Source organism: Microchirus variegatus (genome assembly GCF_963457635.1).
Source record: "Microchirus variegatus genome assembly, chromosome: 4".
NCBI classification, from domain to species: domain Eukaryota; kingdom Metazoa; phylum Chordata; class Actinopteri; order Pleuronectiformes; family Soleidae; genus Microchirus; species Microchirus variegatus.
In genome coordinates this window covers 10,172,666-10,200,286 of record NC_139805.1, presented here as the reverse complement: position 1 = coordinate 10,200,286, position 27,621 = coordinate 10,172,666, and the positions used below count along the sequence as shown (strand labels likewise).

Here is a 27,621-nt window from a genome sequence, read left to right as displayed (position 1 = left end):
GAGGGGAAGGAGAGCAGCTGAACGTCGTTTTGTTTTTTCCTGGAGATGAAGCTGCAGGCTGTCATGGAGAACCTGCACAGGCAGCAGAGGGCCAAGCTGCTGATGGAGCAGCAACTGCAGCAGCAAGCTGCTGCCCAACACACTCAAGTGCGCATAGGTGGAGGAGGAGCGGACGAGCCGATGGGGAGCCCGACCACTGAAGCAGAGCAGGCCCAGATGGCTGCACTAGCAGCCATGCGTGCTGTGGCGGCAGGGCTGCAGAGGGTGTCAGACAGCCCCATGTCAGAGCGCAGCAGCGGTGGTGAGGAGGATGTTGATGATGATGATGACGACGATGATGACGACAACGAGGAAGGGGAGGAGCAATACAAGGACATGATGGGGTCGGATGAGGAGGAGCAGATGTAAGTACTGACTAACTTTTGTGTAACTGTAGTACGTAACTTTTAAGTATAAACAAAGGTCTGTTCCATTCAAACCACTGTTAATGCAGAATCAGCCTGTGTTTCTCAGTATAGCAGTGTTTAGTGTTGCCTGGCACACGAAGGAAGTGATTTGTTTTATTTCAGGACAGACGGAGGCTACAGCATTATTGTGCTAGTAAAGTGAGACGACTGTGAACAAGTTTAAAGTATGACTGAAAAACACAAAGAAGCGCCCATAAAAAAGTTTCTGAAGTGAATCCAACTGCTCAAAAAACCTGGTTGTTCAGCAATTTGGTGGGATAAATGCATCTTACCCCTGGCCACCCCTGTGCTGCCCCTGTATACACACAAACACTCCCACAGTCAGGTATTGCTTTAAGGAGTCAGATGAAGGACATGGCATACAGAAAATACAACAGAGTTGAGCACTGCAGCATCTAAATATCTTTTAAGCGATATCACTGTTTTTCCACACAGCAAACAGAAATGGGATGAGGAGGACTTTGAAGGCGAGATGGAGGAAGACTTTGATGATGATCTCAGAGAGGAAGGTCTGCCAACAGGCCATGATGCAGTGGCTCCGGGGAAAGGCATCCTCCTGTTGCCCCACCGCCAGCTCCACCCTCACTCTCAGCTACTGAAGGCTCGCCCCAGTGTCGACCAGGAACCCCGGGTTGCGATCCTGCCTCCCCACTCCACACACGGCCAGCTTGGCGGACAGGACCATGGAGAATGGACCTATGAGGAACAGTTCAGACAGGTAAGTTTGTGTCCATGCAGTAGAGTTCTGGTTCTTCTTTTTGAAGATAATCTTGTCTCTGTTTATGTCATAGACTACAAGTGATTTATTAGTATGAATCATATTGTGATTATATGGTCAAAATTCTACCATTAAATGAAAATTTAAAAAAAAGATGTAGCAATATAATATGAGATACCATTAAAATATTAACTTCTACACAGTAATGCAGATATGATGAGTATAAGCACACATGGTATTATTTCATTATTGCTAATTCTGTGTCCAGTTGGTTATACAGTTACAGATCAAATAAATCTGTCTGTATATGCAAATGTGTGGTTAGGTTTACCTAAGATAATGCAAAAATATTCTTGTGCTGGTTTATAATTCTGTGAGTATTGAGTATTCAGTGCATTGCTACTATTTTCAGTAAATACAAGTTTAATATTCTGTAAATTAGAGCCTGCCTGATATTGTATTTTCCATACAGTCAGTGGTCTCAGTCTTGATGTGTTCTCAGTCTGGTTTTTGTGATCTTGAATCACATGCAGTTACTGGAGAAAGTCAAATTTTCTGCTTTGCCTCCCTCTGACCGTAATGTGTGCATTATCTGCTCATAGTCATATTGGCTAAAACCCTCTGATGTCAGCTGCTTCCTTGCACTGAGGAAGTGTATACGTCTGTAGTGCTGGTTGTTGAGGAGGGAGCCACATCTGTCCTTCATAACCCTCTCATCAAAACTGCCACTTTCACAGCAGCAAATGAGTTCATGTGATCAGGGAGAGAAATTAGCATCTGCCACAATCCAAATGTTCAATATACTGTAAGATAAGGTTATAAAGTTTGGACTTTGCCACTTGCAGGGAACAGTACTCGGTGTCCTTTTTGGTTAGTTTCAGCTTAGTACTGTGGCCTTTAAAGGAAATAAATAGTTATTTCCTGTCATGAACAGGACTGAGATCTGAGGAAGAGAGGCTGAGGGCAGTTGCAAGAAGAGGGGGAGGGGTTTGGGTGCTTTTTAAGTGCTTTACCATGCTGGCGTTTACTGTAAACATGCTCATAGGCTGGATATTATGAGGGAGGCCTCAGTGGAATAAGTCAGGCTGTTTACAGAAAGAGATTTATATCTGTCAACAGACAAATTCAGATGGAGGTCTGCTGCCAATGAAGAGCGAGGGGCGTTGGAAAATAACTTGATTATTTCTTCATTTCTTTGCGTTTTCTGTCTTTTTTGCTACACGCAGCAATGCTACCTTAAAGTATAGCTGGATAATTCTACAAATGTATGTCTCCCTTGTCATTTGGATTATTACAGAAAACTTTAATTCTTCTTAAGAAAAGGTAAAACACCTGATGCTGGTGCACTCAAGATCTGTCTTGAATGAGCCGATCATAAGTGGACACAGTCTATACTAGAATGGTGGCAGTGTGTGTGAGAGAGAGGGAGAGAATAGAGCCATGAGGGAAATAAAATCATTATGTGTTGGCAGGTGATGATTTTGTGATGTTGGTCATAAAGGAATGCATTTATAGGAAAACCTGAGAAGTGTATAAATACCTTCGGTTCGTGATGAAACATTAGCCGGTCAGAAGACAACAGCTGAGTGATCCATCGGTGTGACTCAGCATCTGGCCACAGAATGTGAGTCAGTGCGTAAGAGTACACGTTTAGGTTGTTTACTATTTATTGTGTTGTCTTTCTCCTCTCTGACGTTTAACAGAAGACAGGTTGGCTGTTATGTCCCTCAAGTCACAGCTTGTCTGATTGTAAACATGTTATGACACTGGCAGTCTTTCTTGTAAGAGAGACTTTTACCCAGATATGTCATGTTTCTGTTATATATATATATAATATCTTCACACAAATGTAAAGTAAGAGCATCAAGCTGTATTTTTGAATTCTTAATTGGATTAGTTTATCAGTTTATCTTTTAAACTGGGGCATGCTGAACCACCATTTCATGCAAATGCAGTTTATATGACTTAATGGCTACTACTACGATTGCAGTGCAAACATGTTTGTCACTCTCTCGCTCTCTCATTGTCTCCCACTTTATCCTCCACATGAGGGTTGTGAGGGGCTGGTGCCAATCCCCAGCTGACACAGGGCAAAAAGTTGGGGTACACCAGTCCATCACAGGGCAAACACACACAGACGAACAACCACACACTCTCACTCGCCTGTAGCCATATTTCAAACCATCAAATGTGCCTTGACAGTAGAAGCAGTAGCTTGTATGTTGTTCTTTGCGAAAAGTACGTTGGTTTAGCAAGAAAAGATTTCAGTCATGTTCATCGATGCCTTCAGTAAATGTATGCTCTCTACATGTGCTTCATTTTAAAACTCAAACCATACATTCTGTAATTTAAGGCCCATTTCTTTTTAATTACAGAGAGTTTATTATATAACTTCCCTTAAACCTCGATGTTGCTTCTCTAAATAGCTCTCTCCTCCCTCTGTAAAGCTTTGTGTGAGTGACTTGAATTGATGCTTTCAGCAGATGGTGGTTGGTATGTGAGGTAGGAAACACATGACATTTTTATCATGGCGTGTTCGTCAGCACTGGATCATCAAAGTATGAATTTGCTGTAACTGATACGGATCTATTCAAGCTCAGCCAGTATATTGGCTGTGTTACCCAATACATTTTTGATTAAAATCCATTTCACAACTTCACACTCAAGAAAACGTCACCCTTTTACTTTTCTTCAAACTATGGGACTTTTTGCATTTGCACACTAAAGAAATGTTTGAATTTTAGGTGCATGCATGCATGTCAACATTTGTCAAGGGATGTATTTTAGAAAGGTGGAGTCATCAGCGGTTATCTTCAAGAGGTCTTCTTCACACTCATTTCCCAGTTTCTGCCAAAGGTTCCATAAGCATTATATCACGTTGATATGCACGTCTGTAGACCTGTAAATAAGTAACATAGTTTTGTTTGAGACACATGAGCTCACACTGTGGTTTTGCACAAATGCAACACATGATCCTGGTGACTAGGTTGCAAACATTGTAGACGAACAAACTAAAGTGTCCTTTAAAACCTCCTGCAGATTAATACATTGGATGTGTGCGTCTTCAACCACCGTACTGCTGATAGTTTATATGAATCCAGGATTTTGGTCCTGCCTATCATTCACACAGGACTCCGTTTGCTCATGGATGATTACAGTGATCAGTAATAATTGCAGCTGTAGCCTGTAATTAGATTCCTCTGTAAAACTGCTGTGTCTGCAGTGTGTATTGTAAAAATGACCGGCCTGCTGCGATGAGCATGGTCTGTCCCATGGTAATTCCTAACCCCAGGCAAATCAAAATCAGTGATTTCAACCTTAATTTATATTTAGTGTGAGCCATTTTCCTCTGCTTCTTCTTTTTCCTCGTGAACCAGACATTTTGTGGTTTCTCCTTGTTATTTGGAAAAGAGACAGTTCGTAGATCTGCAGACTGGTTTTATAATGCATTTTCAGAGCAAGCTTTCAATTTTCCTTTTGCTAAATGAGGAGGTTTCACAGCATGTCGAGAGTAAATAAAACCAAAATAATTACAAGGGCTGGTGGATAAGATCCACATGTCTCAGTCAACGTATTTCATCACTGCATGATAGCAGGTCACTGTAGTGAGTGTCCCGTCTGCTCTGAAGATCAGGGCTGCATATAACAACCTTGTGTCTAGTAAATATACCAGTTACATGTGGCATCTTTAAGTCGGTTTTCATTATGAGCAAACTGAACATAATGTGCCGTATCACATAGGGCTGCAACAATTAATTGATTATTAGTCGATTACTAAATTAACCTTTAACAAATGTTATTATTGGTTTTTCTTTAAAGTGAACATTTTCAGGTTTCTTTGCTAAAAAAAACAAAGAAATAATTAAGACGGAATCATTTTGGTTTGTAGACCTAACAAGACGTTTGAAAACATCATCATTTTGAAATTTGAAAAACACTGGTTAACATTTGACGTTTTGTGGACTAAACGATTACTTGAGATAATAATCGACAGATGAATTGAAAATGAAAGCAATCCTTAGTTGCAGCCCTAAAATCATATTTAATGGAGCTTTAATGCAGCAGCGTAAGGATCTTTTGAACACATACTTTTCTGCATAAAAATTTGATTTTGAGCAGAATGGTGAAACCCTGTAAATGTAAAATTATATGTAGTGTTTTGCAGGGCTGTGGTTGGGGAGGAAAGGGTTAACGCTGTACAGTTTATTTTAGGCAGGTGGGTGGAGGCTGTTGGAATGTGCCTGAGGGAGGGTGATAATCTGGCCGCTAGGAACCCCAGATTCTCAGCAGAAACCTTGTGAGCCTCTATCAGCCTGCAGCAGCTGGAGCTGGCCCAAACTGTAAACTGTCCTTTTTTATTTCCATGTCATATCATGCATATATCGTCCAGTATTATAGGGTCTCGGTGTGCCATGAAGACCCTAACCCTTGTACTTGTACTTCACAAACACATGAAGGTATTTCAAGGGAAAAAAACAGACATCCTCCTCCTCATGTCTATGACGACAAGGTGGATGGCTTTAAAAACTGCAAAGAAATATACTAACAGACGTTTGGTGGTGTTAGATAAAATGTACAATGCAAAGATTTACAAACCATACTTGACATAATTGAATGTTCAGTAGAAAGTGACCAGTAAAGGGTGTCCATTAATGCAGTCCAGGAGAGTCCATGCATAACTCAACCACAGATTCCTCACAACCTAACCAGGTTTAAAGTTAAGTAACTAAACTAATGGCAAACCCACCTTCTTGTTCCGGCTGTTTCTGGCTGAGATTTATCAGCCGAGCCACAAACTACATTTTTGGTGGATCTCACAATTGCCCATCTTCTCTACCCGCTGTGCAGTGAAAGGTCGGACTAAATCAAACCATGCAGGGCTGTCTGATTACACTGTGGTTTGAAATAAATTAATCAAAATATTCAAGGCGCTTTGCCAGCGGTGTCATATCTGCCCATGGCAGAGAGCAGCAGAATTAAATAAAGGCCAAGGATTTATACAGATATCAAATTATGCCAACATCATTGGATATTTTTGTAACCAAAACTGATTTGCTGTGCTGGTGGTGTGCCTTTCTCCATGGAGTTATTTCAGTGATGCCACGACCATCCTCCTTACCCTGATACCCCTTAAGCGCACACGTGCACACACGCAGACACACACGCGCATCTGTTTCTTGAAAGGCACATATCATTTGCATTGCACTCTGCAGTTTTATTTTCAGGTCAATCGTACAGTGGCTGTTCCCAGCAGTCACCAGTCAAATGATGGAAATGTTATTGTCATGTTTATTCCAGCAACAATTAATTGATTATTAAATTAATTGCCAACTACCGATTAATCGTTTTAAAAAGGAACAATTGATTTTCACCTTTTTAAATTTATATTTTCTGGTTTTCAGCAAGGACAATTGGACAAAATGAGACATTTTATGAAGCATCAATACATTTGCTCAATGTAATGGCTGCAGAGTAATGAAAAAAAAAAATTCTGATAAAGGATGAGACATTTTCATGTGAAATGATGCTTCAGAGAAGCTGTCAACAGATGACTCATTTGGTTCTAAATTGTGTTTAGATTCGCATTGCAATGCATTTTTTGGTGGGCCTATCTTTCTCTTGATACCAACCACAAATTCAGCCAGTTTGTGTTGTCAGTGTGCTGACCGTTATGACTTTGAGATATGAAGGTATGAGAGGTTATGATAAACTGCGCCCGTCTGAGTCCATTCCCCCCAAACAGTGCAGCTCTTTGCCCCTAGAGCAGCTCTGTGTCCAATATATGTTCATGGACATACAATTACAATGTGGTTTCATTAACGTGCGGTCTCTTAAAAATTTTATCTTATTCATCTGAGATAGCTCCCCTGCCCCCTTTATAAACAATGTCCTCCTCGGGCCAGAAATTGTCCAGAGGCCACGCAGGGCCTTTGAAGTGTCCTCTCCTGTGTCTCTGCTGGCTTTAAACACCAGCAGCTGGGCAGATGGAGCCCAGATGGACAGTAAAGCAGGGATGTCTTTAAAAATTCATGGCACTCACCATGATCAGGGTGAATGGGGGAGTTGGCATTAAACATTAAATTGCTCACACACACACACACACACACACAGGAGTGGGGGAGGTAGCTGTTAGTGACTACAGGAAGTGTAGCACGTACCAGAGCCAATTGGGAGTGACACTTAAGGCCACATTATACTTCTCCGACTGCGTATGCGTTATCCGTCTGCGTCACCACGGAGACGCCTCGAGCATTTATACTTCTGCGTCGTGGTGACGGACACTCGCTGCAATTTCCCGCCCGATCAGTAGGGGTCGCTGCGCAAGGTTGTTGTGCTTCTGGCTACAGTGAGCAATGGCGGCCGAGAAAGAAAGAGAGAGAAAGACTGTTGTTGTTGAAAAAGTGGCCGTTTCTCACTTTTCTGTGTCACGGAACGCAGTTTTAAGATAATTTGAGGCGAGAAATTGGCCATTTAGAGTCTAAACATGTGCTGTGTGTGTTAAGATATGACGTATTTATAGTTCGGCAGCGGCGTTATCGGCGGGGATCAGCTCCGCCTCTGTCAGGACGCCCGGAGCGCACTGAGAGCCGGCACAGAGCAGCTTCGCTCGGCCTGTCCTGAGGACCAATCGCAGCTCTTGCCGTCTCCGTAGTCCCTTGACGGAGTGACGGACACTTAAAAAATATTCCGTGCACCCGGAGACGACGCAGAGGCTCTTCGACAGGTTCTGCGTCGACGCAGAGTCTCTACGTAGCCTACGCAGAGCACTTTACGCAGAAGTATAAATTGGGCTTTATTGGGATTGCCGTCAGGTTTCTGCTGATACAGCTGTCTGATAAGTGCTTGTTGGGTTTATATTCCACTGTGAGGCCTTTTGATCTGCCTGAGGGTGGTATAAACAGGTTGGATCATGTTGTTCTGCATTTCCACAGAGGAAGATTTGTCTGTCTGCTCAGACAGGTATTTCAAATTCCTAAATGTCCGTCATGCCTTGTTTTGCAGCCCATCTCTCTACTTAACCACTTTTGAAGTGTCACACAGAAACGCCATGGAGTAGCTGCATGTTTGCATGATAATTTCATTGTTCGGGCAACAATTTTGCGCACCAATCTAGAGCTTTTTACGTATACCAGTTTGCTTGGAAGTTATTCAGTATTTCAGAGCACAGCAACCAGAACCTTAGAAATCATAGGGGTTAAATTTAGGGCTAATTTGGTAACATTTGTTGCAATGTTTTCTACCAATAAAACTGTTTGAAGACACAATTTAATGGTTTCTTCAAAGTTCACTTGAGCAAAAACCGATCTAATTGTGCTAACCTTTTCTGACCATAACGACCATAGGGCTGGTATGAATAATGACTATTGGCTGGTTATTTTATTATTATAACTTGTACCTGGAGAAAGCGCCCTGTGCAGTGAGCTGTGATCAACAAAAAGGACATTAATGGGGCGTGTTCATGCCATGAAAACAAAGACTGAGGCAGCAAGAGAAGGCTGCTCAGTCTTCCTGTTAAGAGGAACACTGAGAGAGGGGAAACTGTAGGTGTGACCAAGGGAAGAGGGAAAAAAATCAGTCAGTTGGCGCTTGGTTTTGAACCACTGCCAAGTGGAGTGCTCGGTCCATGCTCATTTTGTCTGTGACGCACCGTGGAGCACTTGAATTGTGTCCAACATTGAGCGTACAGCATGGAGATGATGTCAGAAAGTGTACAGCCATGGGGTTTCTGGAAATTGGCAGGCGTTAAGTATGGAGGAGGAGAAGGGGGTTGAAGAAGGAATGTAAACAAAGATTGCGTAAAGGCTGGAGTCTCGCTCTTCTTATGTTGGCTTTTGTATATCATTTGAAGATCATCATTTTATTTGGATTATTTTGATTCCCCCTACAGCTACTTCCTCAAGCTTCCTCCTGATTTTAATTTGCCTGAATCTCAATATAGAATAAGGAAGTGATTATTGTGAGCTGCAGAGACTCATACAAATGCCTTTATTTATTGCCTTTGCCATCTATTAATGTGAATCCTATTTTTGATTGCTATTTCCTTCTCCACACTTCTCGAAACAAAAGGGTGTGTGCAATAAAAATAATAAAAAAAACACCTCACTGTATTTAGCACTATAATATAAACTACACAAACAAAACAATTTAAAGAAAAGTTGAACTTTATAGATTTCATGAACGCATGGTTTGTTGAAGGGATTTGAAAATATCCTAATGAAAATAAAGAGTGATTGGCAGCAAACAAACCGTTTCTTACAACGTTTCATACAACAACGTGACGGCATTCATTTGAACAAAAGCACCGCATGTGTGACTTCACCTTCGGGTGCTTCTGAAAAGGTAGAATGTTGAAAGCTTTCAGTCTTGAAAGAATCAATTCAGAAATAGGTCACACATAGATAAAGATTCTTTAGCTACATGTTTCTCAAGGTCTGAATCTCTCTTTGTCCTGCTGCGGGACGGAACTGGATTGGATAGCTGTGGATCAAATCTCCTTGTTCAATAGCTCAAATATAATGCAGAGCAAGGCATGTCTATCTGACACTGAATCATAAAAGACCCTGTCTGTTTTTAATCCATAATCTTCTGAAAGCACATTTCCCTCTGATGACAACACTCAAGCTGCCCTTTCTTGTATGTGTGATAGCAAATGACCAAGTGTTGATGTGGCACGAGGCTCTGTTCACACTGCAAATACAATGAGTCTCATATGAGCCATTATTTTCACTTGAGATATCTTGACATGTCTTAGCAAGAATACAGCGAGAGTTACTAAGTTACTAATAATGGCTTTGTTGGGTTTAGATTCCAGGCCTCCAGGTCAGTAGCCAGGTTTGTTAGTTTGGTTAATTAAGATAGAGCCACACTATAAAAGCAGGTGATAGCTTTTATAGTGTTATAATGTAAAGTTTTGTAGTGTTTTTAACACAATATTATCTTGCATAGAGCAAAGGATCTCTAGCAATTTTTTATTTTTAAAACTTAATTGAATTTCAGTTTTCAGATGTTGTATTGTCCCACTGAGAAACTATTTGTAGTGATGCACCAACGAAGGGAATGAGAAAAGACAGAAAAAGCAGTTCAGAAGATCTGTAGCATTAGAGACACTTTTTTTTCATCTATGCAAACAATACGTGTACATCTCCACTCTTTACATTTGCCTGTGCAGGTAAGCAAACATGATTATAGTCCTGGTAATAGTTAATAAAGATGGAGATGTATTCACATACGGTATATTTGATTGGGAACAGTAAAGATAAATTTGAAAATTTAAACAAAATGATATCCTTGGGGTAAAACTTCACAACTTGTTCATCTTAGCACCTGATGTTTTGTTCCCAAATTCAAATCATAAGACATCAAATGCCTGAGGTCAAACTGTCCTATTTATTGGGATGGGATTGTCCACACGGCTACAAGCTACTATCTACCCTCCACAGGACCAGACAGACCATGTACTGTACCTTTGTATTCACTGCCCAGAACATCATTGCTCCAACTGACAGGACAGCATCTGATCATGCTTCTGGGCCTGAGCACACTGTTCAGCAGCAGTGAAGCAGAATCTTTATACACCCAATCCCTTTGGTCAAATGTGTTTAATCAGCATTCACTCCTGGGTCAAATGTTTCTGCAGTGTACATGTTTTTTTAATCAGCCTTGGCTCTGATCTGCATTCATGGAAATGCAAGACCCTGGTGAATATGATGACTCCTTCTTAGTCTGCTTCGTTTTTGCCAGCGACATAAATTCCTGTGTCGTTCCAGGCAGAGCGACAAAATGCTCATTCATCTTCTAGACATGAGCATGTTTCTAAAACTTGGAACAGCACTTAGTGTTTTTCTTTGTATTCTCCCTTCATTTTTTTCAATGTTTCCCTCACTGATGAGTTTGAAGTAGTAAAAGTCTCATTGAAAGCATGGGTGAAGCAGGGTTGAAAAACTCACCACAGGGCAGATCAACCATTGGCAGGTTCAAACATCCTGGACATAACCACTAATCTAAAGTCTCCCTTGGCCAGATTTAATATCTGTCTTCATCCTATTTGTATACAAGATGAGAGTTCAGGTGAAGGTCTGAACCCTTAGCCGCTCTTCAATCTCCGTTTCCATCTTTCTACCTGGGGACAAAGACCTTATCACAGCATCTGCGCTGGTGCTGAATGAATAACTTTTCTTCCACTTTGAGGGAAAGCTGATGAAGATGAATATATGCTTTACAAATGGATATTTGTAAGGGAGATACCACTTTGAATCAGTGCCAACGACCAGTTAAGTGATAGCACAGGATCATTAGGTTGGCAGCGTGCTTCCAACACATCATTCCATGACATTTCTGAAATCCTGCCTCACCCACTTCCCCTCATTCACTCTGTTCAGCTTTGGGCAGACATCACTGTGATAGTACTCATTAGCTCTGCGGTTAGAATAGATTGCTAGCAGCTACATAAAACTCTCCAGGGCCCTGTGAAAGCTGGCTGCTATTTCTGATTCTTATCCAAATCCACAAGCCATGGCAGCTCACAGTAGCAGGCAGGAGTGGCGTGCATGTGATGAGCACAGGATAGTGCTCATTCTGGTTTAATGTCCTTTCTTTATCAACTGCTGCTTTCCGCCATTTTCGCATCAGCAGGGAATACTTTATATCCAATTACACTCAACATGAGCTGACCATTAAGATCCTCTGGCACAGTCCCACAGACAGATGCCCAATCTACAGCCTCTCACACCATAAACAAAGCGTATCTGCCAAGATCATTGAACTTCAAGGCAAGGTCATGGGTGATTTTTCTGAGGTGTTGTCTGGCACCAGGAAAGTTCTCTTGTCAGCTGCAGTGTAAACTACCCAAGTTTGTAAACTCAATCTTCACATCGTTAGTTCAGAGAAGAGGAAGGCCTTGCTGAAGTTAACATGTGTTGTGTTGGTGATACGATGACAAGAAGACATGTAAATCAAGTCACACAAAGATTAGATTCAAATAAAATCAAACGTCATCTCCAAATGTGGTCTGAGTGATCAAATCTCAGATGTACTGGGTGCACTTAAACCTGTTCACTTTGTGATTGCATCACTAAAGATAGAGGTTGTTGTTCCTTTCCATCTACATTTTACAGCCTTCTTTGCATAAAAGCAAAGGCTTGTGATTTCTTCATCGCCAGCATGATGACTGTGTGTGTCTGTGTGTGTGTGTGTGTGTGTTTGTGTGTGGTCGAAAAAACATTAGCAAAATGATTAATGACATAAAAACCCCTTTGGTGAAACCTATTGATTGCACGGACATTGAGTCATCCTTTTCAAGAAGAGCCATCTTAAAGATGTGTTGCAAACACGCACTACAATAGGCAATGTTGACAAACTAACAGGCCTCTGATATATGACGTTATATCGGTTTATTATAGCGTTTTCTCATAGATAATTTGATTAAAAACTAGTACACTTGAAAACAAAGTCAAATTAAAATACCCTTTTGTTATTTTTGTATAAAACAAATACACTAACCATTATTGTCTTAATAATAATATCAGTATTACTTAGCCTGATCAGTCAGCAATAAGTATATAACTATGATCTTTCAAATTAAAGACAAAGAAAGTCATTAAATTATTTTAGTGAGCAGAACACCTTCTTGTACAGAGTGTGTACAGCCTCAAAAAAAGAAGAAAGAAACTCTACGTTAATTCCACACCACCACCATGTTGTGTGTTAATTTTCTTCAAAAACAGACTCAAAATGTCTTGTGTCCACCTCAACATTTAAAGGAGAATAGAAGATGGTCATCTGTGAAGGGATTCAGCAGCAGTTCTGTTTATGACATCGCTGTGATGAGTCTTATCCACATAATGGCTTAGATTATCTTAGTATCACATTTATTGCAGTGCAATTGAATCATGGACTTGCATGTAAACCTGCCCCCATAAACTTCCCTCCGTACACAGAAGAAACTGTGAGGCCAGATTTATGTGAAGACGAAGCTTAATGAACCACATGATCAATCCATGCTTAAGTTTACTGTTGGCCTCAGCTGGTTCCAGTGAGAACATGTTTTCATCCATTCATCAGATGTAAATAAACATAATTTGATAACTTTTATTTATTATTGTTCAGCTATTCACATACCTACATCTCTTTAAACGATTGAATGCATGTGTTGCCTTTCCTGGCATTACATTACATAACAAAACATAACATTACATAACATTGAATTTTTTGTGGACTGTTGGACTGAACATAAAATAAGAGGCCTGGTGAGGGCAACTGTGGTGGGCGTTCATAAATATATTTGGACTTTGTATGTACCCCGAAGATTAATCTAAGAAAAACAAATAATACATTACAGATAATATATGTCATCACACTCGGAAAACGATCATCCTCCTGTGAAGTGGTCATTAAAACACGCTAACAACAAAAGGAGTCATGCGTTTTCTGTTTATTCAGTCATATTTTTTTTAATGTGACGCTTCCTGTACCATGAACTGTAAACTAGAGCTCTGTCATTTCGCCACTGACTGTTGTAGATACTAATTGTTGTTTCCAAGTATGAAGACAGGCCTTTACGTTGTGCAATCCAAGAGTGTGTGTTTGTGTGTGTGAGTGTGTGTGTGTATGTATTTTCAGTGACACTGTGTGAGGGGCTGTGCTAGCGTTGGTACATTAATGACACTCATTAAAGGGCTTTTGGCCTGGAACAATGCCGTGTTTGAATAAGGCTGATCATGTGTTCACGAGCTGAATCAGGACCCTCCCTCCATTAAACCCTCACTCTGCTGGCTGTAGCCTCCCTCCCCCCTTCATGTATTCTTTACGTATATGTTGTGTGTTATGGACTGGCTTTCACAGTCCACCTTCATCATACTCCATTTTTAACATCAGATATCCCAGGTTAACAGACTTATTACATTTCCATGTATGGTTACTACGCTGTTCACTGCCCTTGTACCAGTATGCAAGCGCTTGTGAGGAATCGATTTACAATTATTCAAGTTTACAGCTTTTTGTCGCTGTTGTGTTATTCTTCTGTGAAACGGCTTCTTTTATTATTTCCTGTTTTAAGTCGGGGGCAGGAATTGTGGTGCGTGCGCAGAGCAGCCAGTCCAACTGTAATCCTACTAAAGGTACACACATGCAGTAGATACACGTCCAATCACATTATCTGTGTGTCTTAATCCAACTTTGAGAAACTCGATGTGGTAAAATTCCACTTGGACTAACATTATTGAATGTATTTTAAAAGAAAAATTCTGTTGGCTACCTAAGAGAGCAGCCTCTCTGTTCAAGTCAGAAAGAAAGCGTGTTCATACTAATCTCTCTCTCACGAGAAGCAATAACTGAAGGACACGGATTAATCTCAAGTTGTGAAACTGGTCCTTCAGCATTGGATTAAAGGAGGTTGGGTCTCTGTGTAACTAGGTTTCTGCCGTCAACAGGCAAAGGACAAAAACATAAAGAATTTCCTTAAATAGAACACTTGGTAAAGAAACTTCTCAGCATTATTACTATGTATTAAGCTGTATTGACACATCTGTTTGTCTTGGCAAGGTAGATGTAGACTATACTTTCAGTACTTACAATACACTTCACAGAATACTTAACAGTACTATACATAGCATAAAGAAGGAGCTGAAGCCTGTCTATATAGTCTGCATGATGACCTAAATGTTGGCACACAGCATGTTATGCTGTTAGCTGCACAGCCACGCACACACACACACACACATGTGTACGGGTACACAGGAACATATAGTGTATGAACACCTGTGCGCTGTGAAGATATCACACTTCCTCTGAGAAGTAACTGAACGATCATTTTCACAGCAACTGGAATCAGGTCATCCAAGATTTAAAATTACGGGAGAATTTCTCCCATGAAGTGAGAGCTTTGTCGTCGTCTTGTTCTTCTTCTTTTGTTTAATACTTTAACCTCTGGTGTTTTTGGTGTGAACCTTTTGTATACGTGTGTCAGCTTCACCTCAAGGTGATCATGGTGATTGGCAGGTGTTAAGAGGACGTGTCGTAGACGATACCCCGGTCTCCTCACAGTTAAGGTTTTCAGTTGCAAATCCTTTATTATGTGCTATGTGACACTTGACGGCCACTGACTCGCTAACTGCCACTTGCATTCACAGTGGCGCAAACCCCTCCCCCTTCACAAAGACACCCACCCACCCCTACAGTATTACCTATCACCACTGCAACAGGCTGCTCTTGGTTACTGAATATTTGCTATACAAAACTACTTTCTGTTTATAAATTATTTGCAGACAAGCTGTCGCTGACCTATATTACTCAGCAAGAGTGGAACATTTTCACTGAATCACTGAATACTTGTTTTCAGCGGAACACAATAATGTCTTTTATGCTGCCAAAGAGCACTATACATCTACTACTACCCATATACTCTGCATTCACTGCTATTTTTCTCAACTATGTCACATTTGAAAACAGTCTGTTTTAAGGATCGATACATTGGTAGATATCTCATCAGCTCTGCTGTTTCCTGTTTATTTTAGGGGATTTGGTGAAGGGGTGGTAACTGGCACCCTGCGTTACCAGTTGGCCCAGTTTGAGTCGTTTATCTAGTTTCTTGTTGTTTGTCTGAACAACAGAGCTTTAATCCAGGAGGGGCCCCTGCCCCAGTGTACTTACTATAGACATGAAAACATATATGAGCCTACAACAACCACACCCACCTCAGCCTGATAAGGTCTTTATGTAATGTGGCTGGGTGGGTGGGTGGTTGCAGCAGTAGGGGAGTTATAATGTAAGCTTATACTAGGAGGGAAATAAAGAGACAAACTGATCAAAGTCAAGGGACAAAGGAGAGAAAGGTGGGAAATTAAAAAAAGGAGCCACTCAGAATACTGGGATGAGTGGATGAAAATACTGAGTGAAAAACAGAAAAAAAGACAGACAGAAAAAAAAATGATATAATGAGGGGTTGTGTGGGTGGCAGTGGTCTTGCTGGTTGGACAGGATTCTGATTGGCTGCCTTTTGGCATATGAGAAGCTCTGGACAAACTGGCGTCACACTTAATATCACTCTGCCTTATCTTATTTGTTTTCTGCTACTTTTGTCTTTAAGGCTGCAACTAATGATACTTTTATTCCTCTATTAATCGTCTGATATTGTTCTGGAATATTTTTGATAAATTATTGGTATATAAATGCCAGAAAGTTGTGGGGAAAAAAACCCAGATTATAGTTTCAGTTTTTGTTGAAATCAAAAGTGGGATCATCAGTACTCCCAGTACTTTGTCCAGTCTCTCCAACAGAGTCCACTTCACATTTCACATGTGATGATTCAAAGTCAGTGCTACGAGTAGCCAGTAAGATACCAGGGAGTTTTAGCTGCACCCTGAAGACAGCATGTCTTCTGCTGGAGGCAGGGATAACTCGGAAACAACAGCTGAACTGGAAAATCCTGAACTCACTGGTGTTGGCGATATTACTTTCATCTGCTGTTAAGGAGCACAGGCTGCAGTTCAAAGAGGACTCACTAGATGGCAAGAAGGAGTGATCTCTGACCCAGTTTCATGGTTAAATAACTTTTTGTAAATTAATTATTTATAATTGATCATATGGGATTAGTGTTGTACACTCGGCACAGAGCAGTGGTTAAAGCAAACGCGACACTGTGTCTTTTAAAGAACAGAAAACAATGATCTTAAATTTTTCCAAATCAAGGCTCAAAAGGAATGACGTTTTGTCACCTGTGTATAAAATATATTATATTTATCATTATATAAATGTATGTACAGCCAATCCTCTAAATACTTGTTCTAAATACCACTCTCTTTACAGCTATACTGTAAATGTGAGTAGATTAAGATGGCAGAGAATATTTAGAAGTTTATTGTGCCATGGTCTGCTCTCAGTTGGGATATTTAAAGCTGCGTTGTGTAATGTTTTGTGATTTTTGTTGTTATTTTCGATGATTCTGTGTCTGTTTACCTTTTGAACATCAACAACATATCAGATCATGCACCACAGTTTTAATAATAGTTTTCAAAAGCCATTTCTTTTTTTTTACTTCTTTGATCGTTGAAGAGATCCAAGCATCGGCCTCCTCGTTTCCACTTGACAGCGCAGCAATCATGCCACGAGGGAGATGTTTGTGTGTTTTGGACAGAGCGAGGGATGGAGGAGCAATAAAGCAAGATTGGGGGATGGGAGTTAATGGGGGGGTGGGGTTGATTTCCAAGATTTATGGCATGGCACTTCAAGAAATGCATGCATCCTGTAATTAAAACTCCCCCTTGCCTCCAGCAGTGCCATACATTACTGGCATCCCCCGCCACCCCATCCACCACAGCCCATTTCAGTTGAACAGTCCCCACCCCTCTGCTCCCCCTTACCCACGATAATAAGATCATATAGCAGCTTGACATCACTAATGAGGGCTGAATGCCACAATGAGGGTTAGTGGTCAGAAGCCTCTACTGTCACCATTACACCACACATCAGCTGAAAGAGCCTTTCAGTTTGATTCTCTCAGAGCTGGTGTAAAGCAAACACATCTTTCAGTAAGGTGACAGCAGATAGCTGACAGCTGAACTGCTGTCATTGGGCAGGAGAAGGTGTGTTAATCCCTTTCATTGATATGGTGGCAGAGTAGCTCAGTGCTGAGCAATCAAGTCAACATTAATCCCAGTATGCAAATTCCACATGTCAAATTGACATATAGCTTCTTTTTTGTTTGCGTTTCGGCACAAAGAGGCTTCTTTGTGGAGGATTTTAACATGACGTGTGGAGAAAGCACAGGTCACAGGATGGTCATTCAAATACAGAACAAAGCTGTAACAGTCGATTGATACATACAGTAGAGGTTTTCTCTTTACTACATGAATTTAAACTAAATATTTTAGGTTCTGATACATACAAGAACAAGTTTAGGAGAATCGGCAAAGGTTTTGTATCGTATCAGCTTTTTGAGAGCCCTAAAATGGTATTTACTATGTTACTTATCTGATGTTTTTAGGTAATGTACTGATTAAACATGAATTAAATGAAGGAAATTGTTGTCAGACAACATGTAGGTGATAATTGCTAATAAAATTGAATATTGTAAAATATAATATGGCGACATGCAGAACTGCCCACACACTGACAAAACAAAATAATATGGGCTTTAAAATGGCATAATTTGTAGTAGTTAACAAAAAGTGACAGTGAAAAAAAGAATAGAAAAACATAACAGCGTTTGCGTTTATTGATGTGTTTTTTTTTTTATATCAGTCACATGTTGAGTTGAATGGTTTCCTGTGTTGTGGTGTTTGCGCTCCATTGTGTGTACAACTCTGTATGTGTGTTAGTTAGCGTACAACATGACTATCAGTAATGGCCTGGCCTGCTGGCTGTGAGCTGGCTTCTCTGTTCTCTGTGGTTTTGTTTTGTGGCGTTCAGGTACAATGTGTTTCCAAATCATTGTCAATAACAAACTGTGAAACTACGTGACCTCACAGAGATGCAGTGTGTTAATCTATGTAGCTGTTGCTTAGAAAGTAACATGTTGACACGTGACTAGAAACACGTCCAGTGAGAGATTTTGACTATCACACAGCGAACTATAGCAAACTATCCCGGAAAAAAAACCAGAAGCTCAATGGTCTCACTGTACTCCTCACTGTTTCGGTGCCCCACTTTTACTGCTAACTTTCACTCAACTTTCTTGGGGCCTTGCTAGCAGCTGGACCAACATCAGGTTCTCATCAGGCCAGACTGGTCACTGCGTTTCTCTCTTCCTGTGATCGGTCTTGGCTTTTCATCCACATGCAACCTGGCGTTTTTGGAGGAGTGAAACTTCTCTATTGCACTTCGCTGTCACTATCTTCTTGTGTTTGAAGATTGTTTGGTCTAGTTGTTTTATGCTATCTTTTATTTTCTTTCCTTATTCCCCGTGGCTTGGTCCATTCTGTTTCTGTATACATTGTAATGCTTATTTGTCCAGATAAAGCTTTATTTAGAGTCGTTTTGGGTGTTGATAAAGACATTTCTTGAAACAGTGGCATGTTTTTCAGAAGGCCTTTTAAGAACAAAAAAGTTGTTGAGAGGTGTGTTTCCATGTGGTTAAAGCCTTAGACGCTGTGGTCATCTTGCTGTTGCACATCTTCACACTGGTTGCCACGATAGCACCACCGAGGTTATGTTTTTTTTGACAATAGCTCAGTGTGCTGGTTTAGGAAATTCTTGCGTAAGCTCTCAAACACATTCTGTGATAGATATATATAAAAATGTGAGTTGTCCTCATCCATCTCTCTCTTCCTCCTCTTCCTCTCTGCAGCTGTATGAGCTGGATGGAGACCCAAAGAGAAAGGAGTTTCTGGATGACCTCTTCAGCTTCATGCAAAAAAGAGGTACGTAACAGTGCATTTATAAATCACAGCATATCAGTACAAAACAGATGCTCTCACTCAATAGAATGTTTTTTTATCCACAATACGTGTCATTTTCCCCCCCCAATATTCAAATATTCTTAGTTTCTTATCTGTTCATATAAGATGTCCTCAGTTGGCGTCACAGGCTTTTAATAGTTGGTAAAGAGAGAACATGATCACCTGCCCATATCTCACTCTTTCTGACATAGAACACAGTGTCCAGCTCATCTTTCACTCACATGGGTGGGGGTCTTCATTCAGTTTGGAGATGATTACTTTATGCTTATGCAGCCCCTTGTCGTTCCCATGCTATAACTAGAGGGAACACACTGTATCAAATGCTTGGGAATGGCTTGCTTTACCTTCCAATCTGGCTCACTGACCTTGTGGCCCTGCCTGAACTTCCAGCACTTCTTCTTCTTGTTAGGAACCTGCATTGACTTAAGTTCATTTGGACTGGCTGACCAAAGCCTTATTCCAGCGCATAAAATGCCTTCCCCCTAACATTAACCTATACACAATTCAATTCTTAACCTGAACTTTTCCAGATTCTCAGAGATTTTGGTCCCCATGAGGACTCCTGGTTCTGAAAAAGTCATTGTTTGTACCAGAAAGAGGAAACCACACACACACATTAGCACACTCTCAGAAACAATGACTCAGTGACCATGGAGGATATTCACTGATGATGCAAACAATTGGACAACAACTGGAAACATAAAGTTCATTGTAGAAAACTGTGACTTGTGAAACAATGTGTATTATGCGTCACCCAGTTGCTCATTACATTGCAGAATTCTTTCATAAAATGCCAAGAAAAGCTTGAGTCATGCTTGATTTATTCAGATCAGAGGGTGGGAGATGATACGCGTGTGCTCACAACTGAAAAAAAACAGTAGTGGATATTTACATTGTCAGAGCCAAGGGGCGGGTGGGTCTGCTAAGTCATGTGTGAGAATCTGACAGCGCCATCTGCAGGCCACATTGATAACTGATGCGTTACCCTGTGAGACGCAAATCATGGCTTACTCATATGTTATGTTAATACTTGCCCTGAGGACTGTATTTAGTACCAGTCTTTGTTTGAAGCAGTGTAAATTGATGACCTCATTCTTGATAGCTTATTGTTTTACTAATTAGTCACAGGTTTATACAAAGGTGTAGGTGTTGACAGGTGAGAAAATAGCCTTGTCAGGTTATGTAAAGTAGACAAAGACTTATTATGTGAGGCACATTTAAACACTCTCGACCTTTACGTGTCAGGTCACTATTTAATTAAATTATAGCTGTATGCAGAGTGTATTTGTGGAGTCACTGTGTAAAAAGTTTCTCTTTTTCCCAATATGGGGCATGAATTAAGGCTCCGATGTCATGTTTCTCATTTCAATTAAATGGTTTTATGTTTTGTACAATCCATCAGTCAAATGACCAGACTCACTCTTTATGTGCACTACCATTCAAAAGTTTGGGTTTCACCTATACAATTTTTTATATTTCCCATTAAAAGAGATCATCAAAAGAGTTGCAAAGTGAATAGAAAATATAGTCTAGACATTGACAAGATTATAAATAATTACTTTTATTCAAAATAGTAATTTTCAGCTGTGCTAACATCATTGCACAAGGGTTTTCAAGGGTTTAATGTTTACCACATTAACAATGTATAGAGTGTATTTCATTTTTATTGTGATTCATTTAATGTTATATTCATTGAAAAAAAGTGATTTTCCTTCAAAAATAAGGACATTTCTAAGTGAGCCCAAACTTTTGAACAGTAGTGTAAATCCTTAATGTTTCCTGTCCTTGTTAAAGTAGTTTATATAGTATGATTTATATAGTTTAATTCACTAAATGAACACCAGCTAGATTTTAGATAATTATACATGTAAATGTGTACTGCTGCATATTTATTGAACACTTATTATAACTGTTGTTTCTCTTGGTTATGTTATCTTAACTGGTATTATTAATACGTTTTTAAAAAGTAAAAATGGCTTTTTTACCCCCTCTGCTGCCTGTGTGCACAATGCTGCATGATGTCTGTTGACTTTACCCATATGTGTGTTGTTCTAGGAACCCCAGTGAATCGTATTCCCATCATGGCCAAACAGGTCTTGGATCTGTACATGCTCTACAGACTAGTGACAGAGAAGGGAGGCCTGGTGGAGGTCATCAACAAGAAGCTGTGGAGGGAAATCACCAAGGGACTCAACCTGCCTACCTCAATCACCAGTGCAGCCTTCACCCTTCGCACACAGTCAGTACACACACACACATACACACATTGTGCAGATATTGTTCTTGACACACTGCTTTGACTTCTTTAATTTGGACAGCCTCAACAAAGCGTTGTCCCTAACCTAAACCATAACCAGTTAACGCTTAACCTAATCACAATTCAGATCTTGTCCCTTAAATTAATCAGTTCCTCAGAAATGAGGTTCTGCCTCGTAAAGACTATGTTTTGGTCTCCACGAGGACTGCTGGATCTTGTCAGGTCCAGTAGAAATGATGTCGTAAAGATGTAACAACTACACACGCAGACACACACACAGTGTATTATCAGATATCTAGTGTGGGACCTTAATCTGTTGTCCATCATTCTATGTCTTGTATGAGTAAGAGCTGCTATTCCAGGCATCACGTCATAGACATACAATGTGCTTTTTGAAGGGGCCATTCTGCAATGTCGTATTCCATTTTCTATTGAAGAGAAACTAAAGAAACTGCTAAATATGCTCCTCTTAGATACATGAAGTACCTGTACCCGTATGAATGTGATAAGAGGGGTCTGAGCAACCCCAATGAGCTCCAAGCAGCCATCGACAGTAATCGGCGGGAGGGACGACGACAGAGCTTTGGAAGCTCCCTCTTCACCTACTCGCCCAACGGGACGCCCACCATGCTGTCCTCGCCAAAGCTCCCCACGTCCAGCATGGGTCTGACGGTGGGCACCAATGGGGCCTCGCTGACTCCCATCCAGAGGATAAAGAAAGGTGAAATTTGTTCATTATGCTGCTAATAATGTTTAAAACAGAGGACCCGGATACATAAATGAGGTTATACTGTGACACCATCCAACCATGGTGTTTGTTGTCCAGGAAATGTTATCACTGTCCAAGCTGGTTTGAAAGTCACTAGATGTTGTCGTCACAGCAACAAGCCCTTAATCCCAAACCTTTAAAAAAAAATGCTGACTCATTTACAGTCAGCAAGATGTTTAGGGTAAATACCAAATACAACCTACTTTCATACATATGTCTACAAATGTCTTAACTACTCACTGTAATTGTAGTTTAAGATGAGTACAAATGAAATGTTGAACAAAATAAATAAATCCAATTATACTTAAGTTTCAGATAAGAAGAAACACTCACATCATTCAATCTGTTACAAGAAGAAGAACACAGCTTTTTACTTTTACATTAAAATAAACAAAACAATTAAAAAAAGTAAACTCTCATTTGGTATACATTTATTGATTGGTTGCAATAAAAGCTACTTGTTTCCCTGTTTTAGAAAGGTTTCTTTTTCGCAGTAGAAGAAATGATAATCACTTAAAAGCCTTTTGCACGTCCATTAGTGAGAACTTCACCATTAATGCTCCATTATTTGAGGTCCAACCGCACTGACTGGCAATAACTGATGCAATGGGGATCAAAGTGTAGAAACAGAAGAAACTTATAGGAGCTTAACGTAGAACAAATGACGGCTATAAAAATAAAAGCACACATAAAAGTAGTCATGAATCTATGGGACAGGACCAGTGCTCTTCTAGTAATAGAAATGCAAACTACAGCTTGAATAAGTTAAACCACAAACCCTGAATCAAACATTTTCATTGGTTGTAATAATTGATCTTTACCTGTCACACTTTATATCTTAAAAAACATTCACAAAATAGTCAATAGCGCACCACATGATTAAATAAATACATTTCATGTATAGGCTCCAGTATCTCCCCAGTTTAGTTTTTTTTCTCAGGTTATCCACCACACACTTAAAAGTGTATTTCACGTTTTGTCTCTCACATGGAGGACACATTACACTGACTGGCACTGTGCCGCCTAGGAACCTGAAGCAACTGCCTCATCAGCAGGCGGCTAATCATACTGCTTTTCCTACCATATAGGTGTGGAGCAGCATATTAGCTGGAGCCCAATACGATAAATATCTCTGTCATCAATCAAATCATTCTGCTTCTGGCTTTCACAAGTTTGGCGCGAGAAAAATAATCCGATTTTCAGAAACTGTCTTAAACAAATAATACTGCTTGCTTTAAGCTTTCATTACCGGTGATCGCTACTACAAAGTTAGCTTGATCAAGTAAAGGAAGACAACAACTATCAGAACTTTCAAGTACAATTTTCTGGCCAGTTTTGTCTAATTTTTGGTCCGTTTTCCTTGTTTTTAAGGCACATTATGTTGTTAAAGTGCATCTAGACACACCAATTTTGCTTACCTCACTGGCATATTGTTATCCTTAAATCAAGAGAATATAAATCAATGGAAGAATATTTGTTTTTTTTCTATTGGGCATTTCTACCTCTTCATTGACATTATGTGCACGTTAGGCGAACATCATACTCACCTCCACCCTCTGTCCCTCTCTGTACTGTCTGACCAGAAGAAGGAGGCCAGTCACTGCCGGGGCTTGGCATAGCTCGTTTGCCAGTAGGAGCCCTGGGGGGTCACTCGGTGGCTGCCGTGCAGGCAGCGGCAGCCCAGGCGGCGATGGCGGCTCAGGTGGTGGCTCTGGAGCAGCTAAGGGACAAACTGGAGGCCGGTGAGCCTCCAGAGAAGAAGATGGCGCTGCCAGTCGAGGATCACCACCGACTTCTGCAGAGAGCGCTGCAGCAAAACCTGCTGGCCATGACCGCCCAGATGCCCATGAACATACGCATCAACAATCAAGGTACAAAACACACATGGCAGTTTCCCACCAGCCAGAAGAATAAATACACTTCATCAGATGAGGTGTATGTCTGTATGATGATGAAAATGTGCGTTTAAATCATTTACAACCTTGTCTGGATCAGTTTTCTGTACTGGGGATTGTTTTACACCCCACTTCTATTGTTCCATTATGTCCTTTTGTTAAGCATTAGTCGTAGTAGAAAACACACTTGAGTATTACTACACTGCATCTGCATTTCACTTTTATTCTCCAGATTATATGTAAGCGGAATTTCACACATTCTCCCTCTTCCTGGCAGTTAGTATCTCAACACTTTCTCATGATCTTGTAACAAACCACAACACCCAGCAGTAAGGAAGTTACCCACACTGGGCCTATACGTTGACCTGTTTAGCTTATAGAAGCACCATGCATTCACACCTTCACAGTTAACATGTGTGTGTGCGTCTGCGTGGGGATTCCCTAATGCAAACATGCACTTTGATCTTATAGCAGAGTTTGTCTGGGTTACTGTCTGACTATCTGATTACACACACAGCACAGTTTCTCATTACTGATAATCCAGGTGACTTCAAAGAAACGTCTAACAGGACTTGTTCAAAGTTGCTTTCTCGTGAAAGATTATTGTGAATCTTAACGTTAAATTATAGACGAGTTAGCTTTGGACTTGTGTGGTGCAAGTTGAAAGATTGCACTATATACTGTGTATATGCTGTATATATACTGTATATACACTTTATATAGCAGGGGTGGTCAATTGAAATCCTGAGAGGCCCGGAACTGTCTGACCTGTGGAAATGTCTAGTGTCCAATATTTGGTATATTTAAATATGTGCTTCAGCGTCTGTGAGCAGGAAACAAGAAATTGAAGACGACTATGACCTGGACGTCTGAGAATCCTCTCAGACATATAAAAATCATTTTAGGCACTAAAAATAAAAGGTGTAAATTAAGTTGACTACATGAAGTTATGCACTGTCCACATCTCTTTTCTCAGATGACAGACCACCTCCCTCATCCTCTATGTACTGTTGTTCAAAAACAGTACTTTAAATATAAAGTGTTGGATTTGTGGCATACACGACAGATGATTACCAATGATTTATGGGAATACTGAAGGTCAGGGCCTGGATAGGATGGCGTCTGGGTCTGGATCCAGCCCGGAGTCTAGCATTTAGTGACCCCTACGTAACGACACACTGCTCCTGTAGCAGCTGGAATTGGTGACAAAAAATTCTAGCTACAAATTACTTATATTGGTATTGATATTGGCTGGATAGAAGTTTTCCACCCAGTCTCAAGTATGAGTCAATTCATAAATCTGACTGGTGTGAGCTTAAGATTAATATGAATCCAATAACAGTACACACATTAGATCTGTGGTTTAAAGTACTGAAAAAGTACAAGATCCAGAGTGATGTTAAAATATTAAAATGGGTAGCCTACGACAGCAATTTTTACCCAGCAAAATATGATCAAAGATTTACAAGATGGGCAGAAAAAGGAATAACTGCTTGGTGTGTACTAGAGAAAAAAGGGGAGCTGGTGAGTTTTGAAAATCTCAGAAGAAGATATGAATTGGATTCTCACGAAATGTTTAGATATTTTCAAGTAAGGGACTACTATAAAAAGGAGATCAAGTTGGACTCTTCTGGGGGAGTGAATGATGTCATCCGAATCATAACTAAAGCATATCAGGACAGTAGCATAAGAATAGTCTCATCATTATATCAAGGGTTGAGTACTAACAACAAACATACAACTAAATATATTAAGGTGAAATGGGAGGCAGATCTCAATGTAGAAATTACAGATGAGGAGTGGCACAAAATGTGGGAGATTCATCACTCCTCCACTAATTCACGAATTTGGAGGGAGTTTGCATGGAAGAATCTGATCCGTTTTTTTATTACACCGAAAATTAAGAGTAAGCAGTTGCACAGACATCAGAAATGTTGGCGAGGGTGTGGATCTTTGAATGTAGACCACTGTCACATCTTTTGGAAATGCCAAAAAATAACTGTATTCTGGGAAATGCTATCTAGGGAACTACAGCAAATATTAGGATATGGAATTCCTAAGACCTGTCTAGTGCTTTATTTATGTAAATTCACAGAAGAGATTGATATTACTAATGATGGTTACCTGATCAAAATACTGCTGGTGGCAGGCAAGAAAGCCATCACTAGGAAATGGGGAAAGGAAACGCCACCAACGAAAGATCAATGGATAACAATTGTGGAAGATATATTTTTGATGGAAAAATTGACACATATATTGAGGCTACAGGGAGCACAACTGGACAGGAAATGGGAAAAATGGACCCAATACAGGACTTTAAACGATGACACTGGACTGGAGTAATAATTGAAAGATACACCATTTTACAGGACTGGATGGATAACGTGCACTTCCCGGGCAATATGTTCAGTTTTTGTGTATTTGTTTTAAATGTTGGAAAAAAAATGTCAATAAAAATTTAAGTGACAAAAAAAAAAAAATCTGACTGGTGTTGAGTCAAAAGCCGAAGTCTTGCATGTCACGAGACAGAGACGAGGCCGAGCGAAAATGTGTCCCGAGACGAGCTTGAACCCAGCTCTTCATAGAGAGAATCTAAAGACTCCAGTCTTCAGTACCACAACACTAACACAAACTCTGTTATTTGTTTGTCTTTATAACAGAAGGCAGACAGGACTCTGGAGCGCTGAATCTCACCACCAACGGCACAAGCAGCATTAGCATGTCTGTGGAGCTCAATGGCGTAATGTACACTGGTGAGTTTAACTCTTGAGTTCAACACCTGTTACAGGTATGATAGTAGATGGTCAATTTACAGGAATGATATTAATGTACAGCGATAAACCACTCAATAAAAACAACCAACTTAGTTTTCGCCTAGCTAAGACACCTAGCTCTCTCAACTTCAAATCTCAGACAGAAAGCCAATGATTACATTTCATTTAATTGCATTTTTTGTGTCTTGTGTCTTTTCTCTGTCCAGGCGTTCTTTTTGCTCAGGCAGCAGCAGGGTCAGCCTCCTCTGGTGCATCTGGATTGTCTGTGTCCAACAATCGTGCCGCTGCTCCTCAGCAGCAGCAGCAGCAACACACACCTACCTCAACCTCCAACAACCTGTTGTCTTAA

General features: G+C 40.4%; 1 protein-coding gene across 1 annotated transcript; it reads left to right on the top strand.

Annotated features, from left to right (window-relative positions):
- Nucleotides 1–45: 45 nt before the first annotated feature.
- arid3a (AT-rich interactive domain 3A) lies at nucleotides 46–27,621 on the top strand (the record flags this gene model as incomplete). Its single annotated transcript, XM_083887897.1, has 8 exons — nucleotides 46–404; nucleotides 903–1,185; nucleotides 19,466–19,538; nucleotides 21,633–21,816; nucleotides 22,308–22,555; nucleotides 24,187–24,474; nucleotides 27,159–27,251; nucleotides 27,479–27,621. 8 exons carry the CDS (start codon nucleotides 46–48, stop codon nucleotides 27,619–27,621), a joined length of 1,671 nt encoding a protein of 556 aa, XP_083744023.1.